The following is a 13,486-nucleotide window of genomic DNA, read 5'->3' on the forward strand; positions in this document are numbered from 1 at the left end:
AAGCAGGTTAGTTAGTGTTTTGTTGAGTTTGTTGATGTTGTGAGGGTCTTAGGTAGAAAACATTTTATGCCTTGATTTTTATTTTTTATTTTTTGAATTGGGTTGTGCTAATATTGATATATTGTTGGCAGCCTTGGCAATTTTACAGATAGTTTGTGAAGGGTTTTTAGTGTTATATGATATGGAGGCTGAGAAATATGTTCTTCGAAGGAAATGTCCCAATTGAAGTATTCCCTTAAGTTGGGATTGGTAAAAAGGTATAAATTATTATATTATTGAATCTCTGGTTATTTGGAATGTTATGTGGGGATATAATTAAGATGCTAAATGCAACAATTTATTGAACACCAAATTTGTATGTTAAATGAATTGCAGTGAAAGGTAATTGTAATTTTGGGGATGGGGATGACAGCTGCTAAATGTCATTATCACCTATTCAGAAAATGGTTATGATGAAGGAAAGTAACAAATATATATATATATATATGAGGTGGGTCGAACACCGACAATTCATATATGCATGTTGTATGTTGTGCAACACAACCATAAATATGTATGCTGACGCTTAATATGTACATTGACTTTGAGTCAACAAAAAAATTTCAACGTTGATCCATGTTCCAATTTAATTACAGCAATTAGTAGGTAGCATCAAGAATTAAAAGTTCTGAAATCTTTCAAGTCTGCAGGGGTACTGGCACTGCGATTGGAAACACCGTCCTTATATATAAGGATAAGAATCCTACGTGTTTGTGTTTGTTCCTTGACGTTTATATACGGAAGATAGTTGCATTTATATCTTGCACGTATTTTCAACAGAGACAACATATGCTTTTTTGACATATGCATTGGCGTGTTCCTTGACTTAAACCAAAAAGAAAAAAACCCCGACAAAAACACAATTCCAGTTTGAAATTTGAAGCAGAAAACTTGTATTACAATCAACCCCTCACACTTTCTTTGCATGATTTTCATTTATGCTACGACTGTTTATTGTTCTTATCATTTCTGCTATTTTTCTTTCGGTTAACATTAATTGTTTTTATCGTTTTGAACTTTGCTTTCATGGTTTATATATATCCCCTACTCTTCATTCTCCCTCAACTCAAAAAATGTTTCTGATATTCAGTTTTCTATTTTTTGGATAAGCATTCTTCATTTCTTCTGACCATAGTGTAATTTTTCCTTAGACCTTGTTTACCATATGTTGGAACTTGGAATGATATATATATGTTGACGAAGATTAATTAATATATCACTCACTCACCAACCAACACCTAATCAATGACCAATATCTTCATCAGTGGCAAATCACCTAATCAATTGTTTATATCATCATCGGTGACCTTGATTACTTTAAAAAAAAAATTCATTAACAGTCATAGGAAATAGGAAAACATAAATATAGTAATAGTATCCGTTTTGCTACTCTGTTGAATGTTCTTCTAGTACATACCTTTTGTTTTTCATCATTTGGCTTCAATTTTCCATTTTCGTTCTTTAAAAAGGAAGAATAAAGAAGTTTAATTAAACATACTTTTATTTTATGTTTATTAGAGTGATAGAGAGTTTGAATATTTTATTTAACATTCGTGTATCAAAAAATATATAATGCGGAAGTATATCAAAAGAATACACTCATCAATTGTTGTGTTTTTAATATAACAAATACTCCCTCTATTCTCGTATAAGTTATCAGTGAGTAATTAAATATTATTTTTCCAATTTTATTCTAAGAAAAAAATGGTGTGTTTTCAAAAAAACAATTACATGATATTTTATTATCCTAAGAATCAAAGATAAATATCAGGATTTTTGTCTTATACCAATCAGACTGTGCTAACAGAAAGAAAAAATAAGGCTTTCAATATGGGCTTGATTCTATACTATCCAATCCTACAAAAACAATTAAAAACCATAGAAATTAACTTATTAAAGTGGAAAATAAAATAGAAAAACCTATAATTAACTTAATAACAACTCAAAAAAGGGTTAAACAAACATCTAAATTCATAAAAAGAGAAGATAAGTGCTCAGATTTGTAACTAGAAAGAATGCATGAATGAATTATCATGGTGATAATTTTCTCAAAATCTTCCAAACTTTGTAGCTATTTTTGTTTGCTTTTTATGATTTTTATTATTTAATTTCTTAAATTGACTCATTGAATTTTCATTAATCGAATATTCACCAATATATATTATAGTTGGGTTGAATAACTCATTTTAATTCCTATATTTAAAAATCTTATTTAATCCCTTCTAGTTCATATGATGAGGACTAAATTAAAGGGATTAGTGCCGTACTAAAAGAGATTAAAAATCAAATGGAGGGACTATAAAAATGAATGTTTTTAAGTATAGAAATTAATATATATATATATATATATATATATATAAGTATAGAAATTAAATGAATAATTAAACCTCTATTATACTAATTAATAAAATAAATAATATTATGTTTAAATCTACAAAATAATTTTTTATAGACGATAAAAAATACTTTAAAATTATTTGTATATTTTATTAATTTCTATATATATGATAGTTTAGAGTTAATTACGTAACCCATTTTATCTCTCTCTTTTTTGTTTATTAACATATTTTTCACTTATTTTCTTGCCTACTAAAATGGTTTCTTTCTGTCAATTTTTCTATCTATTTGAATGAAATTTTACCACCCATTTTTCTACTTATTTGCATCATATTGTTTGTCTTCCTTTCTACTTATTTGCATACTTTTTAAATGTCCTTGCTTCCAAAAAAAACATTTATCTCCTTAAATTGATGTATTTGCCATTCTGACTTGTCTTAAATTCTCATGTCACTAGCTTTTAAGTATCTAAGGTTAAAAAAGACTGCCTTGACGAAAAGAAAAGGTTAAAATCATCGACGGTAAAAAGGAAATTTTTTGTGTGTAAAAAAGAGGGCCTAAGCCCAGGTGAAAAAGAGAAATTATACTCTAGCTCGACAGGTGTACTGTATATCAATTTGTCAAAATAATAATAATTGAGAGAACACTTCAGAAGCGAGCATGTGTTGCATAGATTCATAGGCAATTAAAATGTACCCGTCTCCTACAACTTGGATAACTATCTTATGTTCAAGTTTTTACAGTGTATTTATATTTAGTATCTGACTATGATTGCAAAAAAATACATATGGGAAACAAAAGAAAAAAAATAGATCAAATGCAAATTAGTTAAATAGCGGAAGAGAGTCTCTATATGTGGATTGAAAAAATAGTGGTGATAAGTGTACATCTCATTTTGGGGGTGGATTGGGTGAATTTGGTGAATAAAACGATATAAAGGAAATAAATAAATAAAAACCGATAGATATGATAAAAATAGTGAAGGAAAAATTGAAAGTAAATAAGATAAGAGAGAGAAAAAATGATTGGATATTTATAATTTTTCTTGAACAAAATAAAAGCTTGGATGAAGAATGCCTATCTAAAGTTTATGGTAGTTAAAGTGATTTGCTCTTTCTTTTGGAGAGAAGGATAAACAAAAAGTTATTGAGAGCGAGGTGATGGAATCACTTTAATCATACTCCACTAAGCAGTGTATTAGAGAATGAGTACAAATCTGATACATGAGGATGAATAGATTTTACAAAAATAAGTGTAACCAAAAAGTTTAATATTAGTAGTATTTATTTCTTCCTAACTAAGACCGAATGATGAAGGTCAATTAGCTCATAAACGCCATTAAAAAAATAATGCTGATGGCAATTATGATCAGGTAATAGTGCTGTTTAAATTCATCGTAGAAAGATAGAAAAGAGAGAAAATAGAAATTCTATTAATTGGGATAATGCACAAATTAATTTTTACATTAGTACATTGAATCTTATATAATTAAATTTGTAATTAAATTGTAATGTATTAAACTAAATTGTAACAATTTAAACTAATAACTAACACTAAATTAATTTTATCTTTAATACCTTTTAGTTTGGAGAAGACAATACATCAACATTAAAAGAAAAAAAAATTAAAAACATAAAATATAAAATTTTTAGAAATTTTTGACCAATTTGACTTTCTCAATTTTCTTTCAAGAGTTTAAAGCAAGTATCAAAGTTTAACCATCAAGCGAAATCAACAAAACCATTTGATAAAAACTCAAATCATCAATCCGAGAAACTATCAAAGTTTAACCACCAAGCAGAAATTATATCTCAAAGTTTAACCACTTGACAATAGCAACGAGGCTTAACCATCAAAAGTAAAAGCAAGACAACGATTCAATGCTTAACCATCCATGACAAAAACTTAAACAATGTTTAATTACCACGGACAGAAACTTACATCAACAAAATAGAAAAATCATAAAATTTGTTTTCTATGAAGATTTTTTACAAACACTTTATAAACTAACAATAATCAAGACTTAACCACTCATGACAGAAGCTCACGAATGAATAATGTTTGATCACCACACATGAGAGAAATTAAAATCCTCAAAACAAGTCAAACAATAAGCCAAAATCTCCATAAACATTTAATCAAACACTAGACAAACAAAATCTAGACACTAGACATGAAGAAAGTTACACAAATTTCATTTGGAGTCATCACAGGAAACAAAATCCAAAGCAGCACCAGTTTTCTGCTGTTATGTTATACAACCCCTGTAGCGCGGATCAGCATCACTAACACTTGCGTCAATTACCTCCATAGACCAAGAAAGCACCAAAAAGAAAGCACACACCCAACCATCTAACACAATGGCCGACTAAGGGTGGCGGTGCAGTGGCGAGGTGGCACGGCAGCGCAGTGGCGTGGTGAAGAGAGACCAATGGCAGCGGCAAGGACACTCAGTTTCTGCATCGCAGGGAGATGCTTCAACACAAACTCACAGCAATTCTCAACGAAACCATAGCAAGAGGACAGTGTTAACTCAACCACAAGCCCTTCCATAGGCATTGATATCGAGACCGTTGAGCAATAGATCAGCAATATCTTTCTTCAGAAACTTCTCTGTCGCTCTTCTCTTCCTCCGTATCACATCGATTCGCCTGTTCGTCAATTTGATCAACGATTTGCATTTCGCGGTGAAGCCTCTGCCGAGTATTCCGTCCAACATGTTAAGCGATCTCGACTCGGCTGTTTGACTCAGTGAGTTAATGGACTCGGAAGCTCAGAATGCAAGATTCGCCATTTGCCGAAAGCTTCGTCGGGGGGAGTAACAGGCTCTGTGTTGCAAAGAAAAAGGGAGAGAAAAAAAATAATATTTTCACTTATTCTGATGCTATGTTAAAATTCATGATAGAAAGATAAAAAAGAAAAAAAATAAAAATTCTATTAATTTGGATAATGTTTGAGTAAATCAATTTTTATATGAATATATTAAGTAAATTATAACTAACTAAAATTATAATAAATTAAACTAATAATTAATTTATAACTAATTAAATTAATTTTATCTCTAATAAGTGCACCTAGCGATCATGACGCTTCACCAACGAACCCCACAATTGTTATGGTTTTTCTCTACTCTACATCACAATTGTCGTGCATCAAAGGTAACAATTTTCTGTCTTATGTGGTGATTAATTCGGATCAATGTAACAATCAACTACCTGATATATGAAAATTAATTGGACCTATATATGTAACATGAAATGCAGAGAAAGACAAAGCTCTAAAAAATGAAAAAGAATCTCAATAATGGAGTACTATGCTTTTCAGCCACCATGTCCCACACAAGAAGAAAGACATGACAATGCTACGGACTAACAAAAACAAAGACATTTTCTGTATGGTTTGGAGTGGTTGAGGATGTGCCAATAGATCCGGAGTTGGGGAAGCTTCCCCAACCCAACCCCACAAAAAATAGCCTTTTATTTTATTTCAAAAACATTTTAAACAAGCATAAAAGTATGATACATGCATTCATAAAACAACTATATATTACAGAATAAAAGTATGATTAACTTACATCCCAAAAAATTTATTCCTTCTTCTCTACACATTGAAAATATCTCAATAATAACTCAACAAGACATCACCATATTATATACAAGGAGTTCCTATACTTTTGGCTGATGGCTCTTATGGGAGTGAAAGAATTGAATCCATTACCATGTTGAAAAAGTATGTCCTTCCCTTGTGTTTGGACAACTTACTATTAAACACCGAACAAAACTTACATAGATATCTTTAGATGCTTTTGACATTGTTATTCGATCAGAAGTAAAGTTCTGTCACGGTAATCTACATTATAAATGTTTACATGCAGATTATCAAGATGAACTATAATTCTAATCGAAGAATAACACCAAAAATACCCATAAAACTAAATCAAAGTTTTGTGGTTTAACAAATGACACAGGCATTGGGATTCTCTTCCATGCTTGGAGCATAGTAGTGTGTGGTCATGTAGGGGTTATATGCCCTATAAGCCTTGACCCATTCCAAAACAGGATCTGGGACTGGGGGTGGATCTTTCTTCTTCTCATCCTCTTTCTTCTCTTCTTTCTTCCCTTCTTCCTTCTTTCCCTCCTCTTTCTTTTCTCCCTCTTTCTTTGCCTCTACTTTCTTGGGATCCTCTTTCTTCTCAGGCTCCTTCACTGGTCCAACTGCTACTATGTCTGCCTTCCAGTTTTTGCGCAATTTGCTCACCACAGTTACCGGATCAACTGTTCCAATCACTGTTAATTTCTTCTCTTTCATATCCATGGCGATGGCATCAATTCCTAAGATGTTGCACAAGCTTGTTATTAGGACTTTTTCTCTTTCAAAGGATAAAATCTCAAGCAGAACAAATATTTTTCTTAGAACAAATTATCAACTAGAACTTCATATGTGAATGATGCCAATCCAATAGGAAACAAATTATCAAACAATAACTCTCTTGGCCAGGAAACAACTTGAAGAGTTTAATCCATGTCAATCATATTAGATGCAAATTATAATGTAAATTGTTCAATGAAAGTATATATATAACTGCTTTTTGTATTGGTATATCAGAAGTTCTATTCTCTCACAAATATCAAAAGGAATTGCAATTTTTTATATATAAACTTTGGAGAATTTGTTGACATGTATACACACCTTTGTCTTGATTAAAATTGGAGCAAAGTTGATCAGTTTGAACTATAGAAAATAAATTTAACTTATTAGTTATTACTCAATATCAAGTAATTTTAGACTAATGTTTCGTGTTAAGCTTGCTTTGTCCTAAAGGGAGAGAAAATTGGGTGGATCGTCTCGTCTTAGTTTTTCCAGGTAAGATTTAAGGTAACATTCTATTCCAGAATACCCCAAATATTAAAAAATTTATCCATAATATTAAATAATTAGAATAAATAAATATACATGAGAAACTTAAGAACGCATAGAGATCTTAGTGTCAATTTTTTTTTGTTATCTTTCATTCCCTTGATTTGAACATTCAGAGAAGAACCAAAAAATTTAGATATTAAAGTATCTAAGGCAAAAATACTGAAGACGGCGGTATAAGAGACGTGCAGCCCTTTACTACTGTCTTCTTGACTGATTCTAAATAATTCATTTTTCAAGATAATTGAAGGCTAAATTATAAAAAAGAAAAAAATTATTTAGTACCTGAAAGAGTTGAAACTGTTTTCAAGGCCTTCTGCTTATCCTTGTCATCATGCAAATCTAACTTGAGTACAAACTTCTGTAAGCAAAATTAGAAATTGTTCAAACCATATTCTATTCTAATTAACAAATCTCATGTAACCTTAATCAGTGACAGAATATTTCCAGAATAACATACGATATCTGAACAAGAAAAAAAAAGTGAGACACTTGAAACCAAAAATTTTCTACCAACCAAAAGCATATTATATATTGGAAAACAGGTGATCTAAACCATCCCACATATGGCCACATATGTCCAAATTAAATCCAAAACAAGGATTCTGATGAAGGGAATGTCAAAATTCATTTAAGGGTACCCCAGATCTTTGAATCATGAGCAAAAACAGAGGATGTGAAAAGAATAAAGGAAAAAAAGTAGAAGGCATAAAGTTCATGGTGAATCAACAATGAATTCAAGTTCTGAGTCAAAGTTAAAAGGAGAAAATTATCCATTTTCAGAAAAGAAATAAACAAATAAAGAAGAACCAAAATTGGCAAGTATGAAATGAGCCATACCTTCATTTTTTATATATTTATGCAATTTTAATGCAGATCAAACGAAGGAGAAAAGAGAAAGTGTTTAAGAGAATGAGGAAAAATGCGTTGCTGCAGAGAGGGTATCAAATAATGCTCTGATGGAAAAGATAGAAAGGTGGGTTTGGAGAAAGAACTGTCAGAGAACGAAAGATTGAATCTGTAGTAGAAGTATTTATATGAATATGCTCGTTTTTTTATTGAGCAGGTGTAAAATGATACGAATGCCTTTTCTGACGTTGTAATTTTTTTAATAATATTTAATTTAATGGGTGAAAAAAAAGAGAATAATAGAAAGAGAAGAAAAAGAGAAAGAGTTAAATAATACTCCAAAACGATGATATAATAGCATGAAAGAAAGAAAAAAAAAAGGATGTGACAGAGATGATTAGATAGACATGGAAAATGAATGCTATCAATTTTCGGGACCAAATAATCAATACTTATCAAAATTAAAAGCTAAATTTATTTTTTATAATATCAAAGATTAAGTTTTCAAATAATGTCATTTACCACCAAACATGTTAGTTTAACTGATATATGTGTTAAATATTAGGAAAAAAATTGTTGTCCATAATAAGTTTACAAAACTCAAATAAAATTAATTCTCTTAAAAAATATGTGATTAAAACCAAAACAAAGCTTCTAGTCAATTTTGTACAACTTTATCAAATAAAATTTTTCTATTTATTTTAATTATTTATAAATATTATATACAAAATCTAATAAAAACATCTTACTTTTTTATTTATTAGGAAAAAAAACAACTCTCATTAATTTGGAGTTCAAAACTTAAGTAAATAAAATCTAAAATTATTTCTATTAAACATCAAACTTGATTAATATCTAAATAATTTAACTTAATTTAATTTTATCATATTAATCACTTAACGAATCACAATAACATCTATCTTACTTTTTTTTTTTAAGAAACATCTTACTTACTAAGTGTTCATTAAAAATAAACACAACAAAAATTATATGAAATTGGAACACGACACGATTGATTGCTATAGAAAGGTGAAGACTAGTAGGCCCTTGAGAACCGCCAAGCATCGTTCTCTCAGCACAAGCGATTGACTGACGGCTGGTTAAGGCTGCTAGCTAGGCCAGCCACCACCCAAAATTGAACTAGTGCTTTTACTTTATAAGTGCTTTTAATAAATATTTAAAGATTATAGAATGATTCATTTTACTTTATAAAGTGATGTGTTTTCTTTTGTATCATGCTATAATTTTTTTTTTATGGGTAGAATTGGGTTGGAATTAAATAAAATTATTATAGACGAGAAATTTTTTACTCTAAATATTTAATATAGTTACTAGATCAAGAATTAAATTTCAAATTATTAATTAAATTAAAATTCATGAAAATATTAATTTTATACATCACATATCTACATCTATCTTTTAAGTGATGATAAATGTTTTTTACGAAAGAGAATTTTATTCAACTTTCACAGGATTATTACGAATCATAAAAAAAATTCAAATAGTTAACATAACTGAACTTTGAACTCAAAATTACTAGGTAATAAGTTGGAATAATTCTAAACCCTGACCACATTGATAAAAACATTTGTGTATGAGCTTTTATTGTTTTTCTTTTCGGGGTACATGTAAGGCTCTTTTTTTAGCCTTGCAATAGGTCCTCCTAATAAACAAGAGAAATGAATTTTCCAACAACTTATCTTCCATTCCAAGAACATCAGTTAAGAGGCCTTTTGGGTCCCCAACAATAATTTATAGAAATTCTCTTTTCCAAAAACAAAATGCAAAAGGAAGAATGTCCATATAAATTCTAGAATACTACACAGAATGTTAGTAGTTTGAATTTTTCTTTGAAAATTTTCCCTATGCGTCACACAGCAATTCATATAATATACTTTATGTGGTTGTAATTTAAAGAAACACAAAGGCCAAGCTTGGTTGATTAAAAGAAAACAAATACGTAATACTTACTTTTATCAAATAGACAAAGATTATTGTTTTAATTGTTTGTTTATATATTATTCTTTAATTAAAATTGAAGTTATACTTTTTAATACAATATTTATTATGCAGATTATGAAAAATAAAACATTAATTCTAATTGAAGAACAATACTAGAAGTATCTAAAAAAACTACATCATCCCCTCAAAATAAAATAAAAAACAAAATAAAAACTACATTAAGTTTTAATAGAAGAACAATACTAGAAGTATCTAAAAGAACTACATTGAATAATAGAGCGTAAAATATATCACCCAAAAGGTAAAAATCAACACAATAAAACCTAACATTAGATACCTAACACACTGTAACACAGATAATAGAGAGGGCAAAATTATTGATAAAATATATCAAATTAAATAACTCTCTGAGAGCAACATATTAAAAAATAAAAAGAAAAGTTTGTTTTACACGTTATCAGCCAACATTTTCTTTTTAAAGAAACAGAGATAAAATCTCTAAAACACAAATTATAAACTTTGCTCTTGTAATAATTCTCTTCTTTTTTTTAATATTATTTAAAATGAGTGTGGGCTCACTTAGAAAGCAACCCATCAAATACTTACAAACACTAATTTTGATCCAAAAGTAATCATACTATCTAAATTTAAATTAAAAAAGAAATTGTTTCCCAATGCTGTTAGATAATCACGGAACAAAGGAACAACTTTTCTATTTCTATCCAATTTAAATAATATATTTCTAGATAAAATTTCATATTAACTAAAAGAATAACGACATCTTAATTGAGTTCCAAAAACATGAGGATTTGTATATGATGCAGGTTCTTATATAATGACAATTTGAGCTCCGAGATTTTCTTGTTTTTTGTTGCGAATGAATAATATAAGTTACCTTTAACATATTATAACTAGTATTTGTTATTTAAAGTAGCATCCTAGTAATCATAAAAGATTTGTGATTAGGAAGATATAAAATGGATTAAATGGTTAAAAAAGAATGGTAGAAAAAAAAATCACAGGTTCAAAATCCTGTGCTAATAAACTTATTATTCTAACAAATTAATAGTTATGTCACAAAACTATTATTTATATCACAAAATGTTGACACTTCCTACGCTGCGTGCTTATGTGAAGGAAAGTAGGAAGCATAACTTTGTTTTGTTGTCTTTATAGGATTGAGTTATTTGCATCATATTTTCCCCAATTAATGCATAGGCATTTTCTGATATGCACGTTATGTTGGACCCAATCAGCCTGGACCAGAACTAGTTGCTGAGTCGTTTTTAGTGGCTCACAGTATCGCATAATAATTGTAGGGCATATTCACGTTGAGAGAAATTTTAACTATATATTTTTTAGCGTAATTTTTTTTATATTTTTTTAAAAATAATCATCTGGTATATAAGCCACTTTTGAAGAAAATATTTTCATTTCAGACATAAAGTAATAATAATTTATTAAAATATATATTACTAATATTTCTAGTTTTTTTAGGATTTTTTTCAAAAGTCTCAAACACTTAAGGTGAGTAAAGAATAAGTCGTGGATAGTGCAAGGCAATTAAGGCCATTGTCTTAGGCCTCTTAATTTATTTTATTTGTTGTTATGTAAGCTTTTACATGAATCGGTTCTTATTGTTCAAATTACATTGGATAACGATGTTCTATGATTTGAAAATTATCCAAAAGTTAGCTACTTGTCTTAATTAACAATTAGAGGTAAAAAAATCTAAATACCAAAATCATATATAATTAAAAATTGAATTTGTAGCTTATTATAAGAAATCATACCATTAAATAGCACATGGTTATTAATGTTAGATATCATTATCTTTGACAGCATTAAGGGTTAAAAATATTGATGCATGACGTATCCTTTCCTTTAATTAAAAATAACATTTATTCAACACTCTCATTGTTTGTTTCTCTATCTCTGTTTCATATTTTTAATACCTTAATTGATATCATATTTTTTTAAAAAAAATATTTTTGTTTATATTATGTAGTGCTTCTTTATTTTATTCTTATACTTTGTAGTAATAGGGAAAAAAATAAAATAGAAAGTAGGAATTTGGTTTTCAAAACTTAAAATAAAAAATAAGTTAAAAAATTAATTCAATTTCAATATATAGTACTCTCGATAAATGTCTTACTATTCATAAAAAAAAATACAAAAATGAGTTCAATTGGTAAAAAAAAGTCATAAAAAAACTAAAAAAAATAGTTTGAGAAATAATTTATATAATATTAAGTTTCTTTCAAAATTTTCTGGAGGCCCTAAAGTTCCTAAACACAACCCTGATAAAGAAAATGTAGCAAAATGAAATTAAAATAGTATATTAATTATTTATGAGTAATTTATGATTGGATGAGAATGTAAAATTATTTTATACTACTAGTGTCCATGAGCATTAAAGTCTTTTAATTTTGTATTTTTTTGCTTTTAAATTTTAATCTTCTTTTTTTTAACTGGAATCTTAATCTTCTTAAAGTGCAGCATATATTTAATTGTAAGTCTCATGCACATCCCATGTTCTTCATGTGGCTGGATGTGGGCTTTACTCCCTACACCTAGGTCTCTTTAGGAGTGCAGGAAGTAAAAGCCTTGGACGCGTGTACATAAGCCCAGTAAAATGGGCCAGCTATTTTTGGGCCTACTTCGACACAGCAGATTTATTGACCGGTATGCATTCTGAGCAATTCTTAAGAAATATATTATAAAATAAGAGGTTGATGCTGGAATCAAATTAATCACAATGAGTGAAAATGAAGCAGCACAAGGAAATACAAAAAGGTAAGAGTCCAAAACAAAAGCCCCCTATCACAGCCAATATCCTGGCTAGCAAATACAAAGACATATAATTAACAAACCATAAAACTGCCCCACCAAAACCAGATTTAATTTCCATCCAAACCAGTGTCATGTGGCATCAGAACCAAAATCAAGCACTAAAATCAATTTTGACCAAAAGTTTAGGAATCAAAAACAAAAATTAAAAAATATAAAATTTTCAAGGATTAAAAAGACATTTTAACATAGTGTGACACATTGATCCCATAGGATCAAATGCTAAGAATTATTTATTTTTCGCTAGATGATTTGTGTTAGAGATCGATTTTAGAAAGGAATCCATGTTGAATGCAATGTCAAGATCCAACATTGGCCAAGTGTCTCAAATATTGGACTAAACACACATCGCACATGACATTCATTAGTTAACAGAATTGTGGTGGAAGACTATTTATAAGTTTAAAAAAATCTCAATTCTATACTAACGAATAATATTAGAATAAATACTATGCAAGATGATTTCTATAATTTAAAAGTGTAGATTGAATATCACACCAATTTTTTCAATAAAAATATCTTTGAAATTTTA

General features: G+C 29.0%; 1 protein-coding gene across 2 annotated transcripts; it reads right to left on the minus strand.

The window, feature by feature from the left end:
- Positions 1-5,879: 5,879 nt before the first annotated feature.
- Positions 5,880-8,314, minus strand: LOC114391226 (heavy metal-associated isoprenylated plant protein 39-like). 2 transcript variants are annotated; one of them, XM_028352278.1, is made up of 3 exons: positions 8,134-8,314; positions 7,579-7,654; positions 5,880-6,707 (listed from the first exon to the last, which is right to left on the minus strand). In XM_028352278.1, the coding sequence occupies exons 1-3, from the start codon at positions 8,137-8,139 to the stop codon at positions 6,328-6,330; spliced, it is 462 nt and encodes a 153-aa protein (XP_028208079.1). In that variant the 5' UTR covers positions 8,140-8,314; the 3' UTR covers positions 5,880-6,327. The 2 variants fall into 2 exon arrangements, with proteins under 2 accessions (XP_028208079.1, XP_028208078.1); XM_028352277.1 differs by lacking the exon at positions 8,134-8,314 and adding an exon at positions 7,811-8,008.
- Between the last annotated feature and the right edge of the window lie 5,172 nt (positions 8,315-13,486).

The sequence above is a fragment of the Glycine soja genome, chromosome 16 (assembly GCF_004193775.1).
Source record: "Glycine soja cultivar W05 chromosome 16, ASM419377v2, whole genome shotgun sequence".
NCBI classification, from domain to species: Eukaryota; Viridiplantae; Streptophyta; class Magnoliopsida; order Fabales; family Fabaceae; genus Glycine; species Glycine soja.

Bases quoted from the DNA above. Each gene is read 5' to 3' on its own strand.
- LOC114391226 (XM_028352277.1), bottom strand. The intron at 6,708-7,578 runs GTACTAAATAAT...GCAACATCTTAG, and splicing joins AACAGTTTCAACTCTTTCAG to GAATTGATGCCATCGCCATG.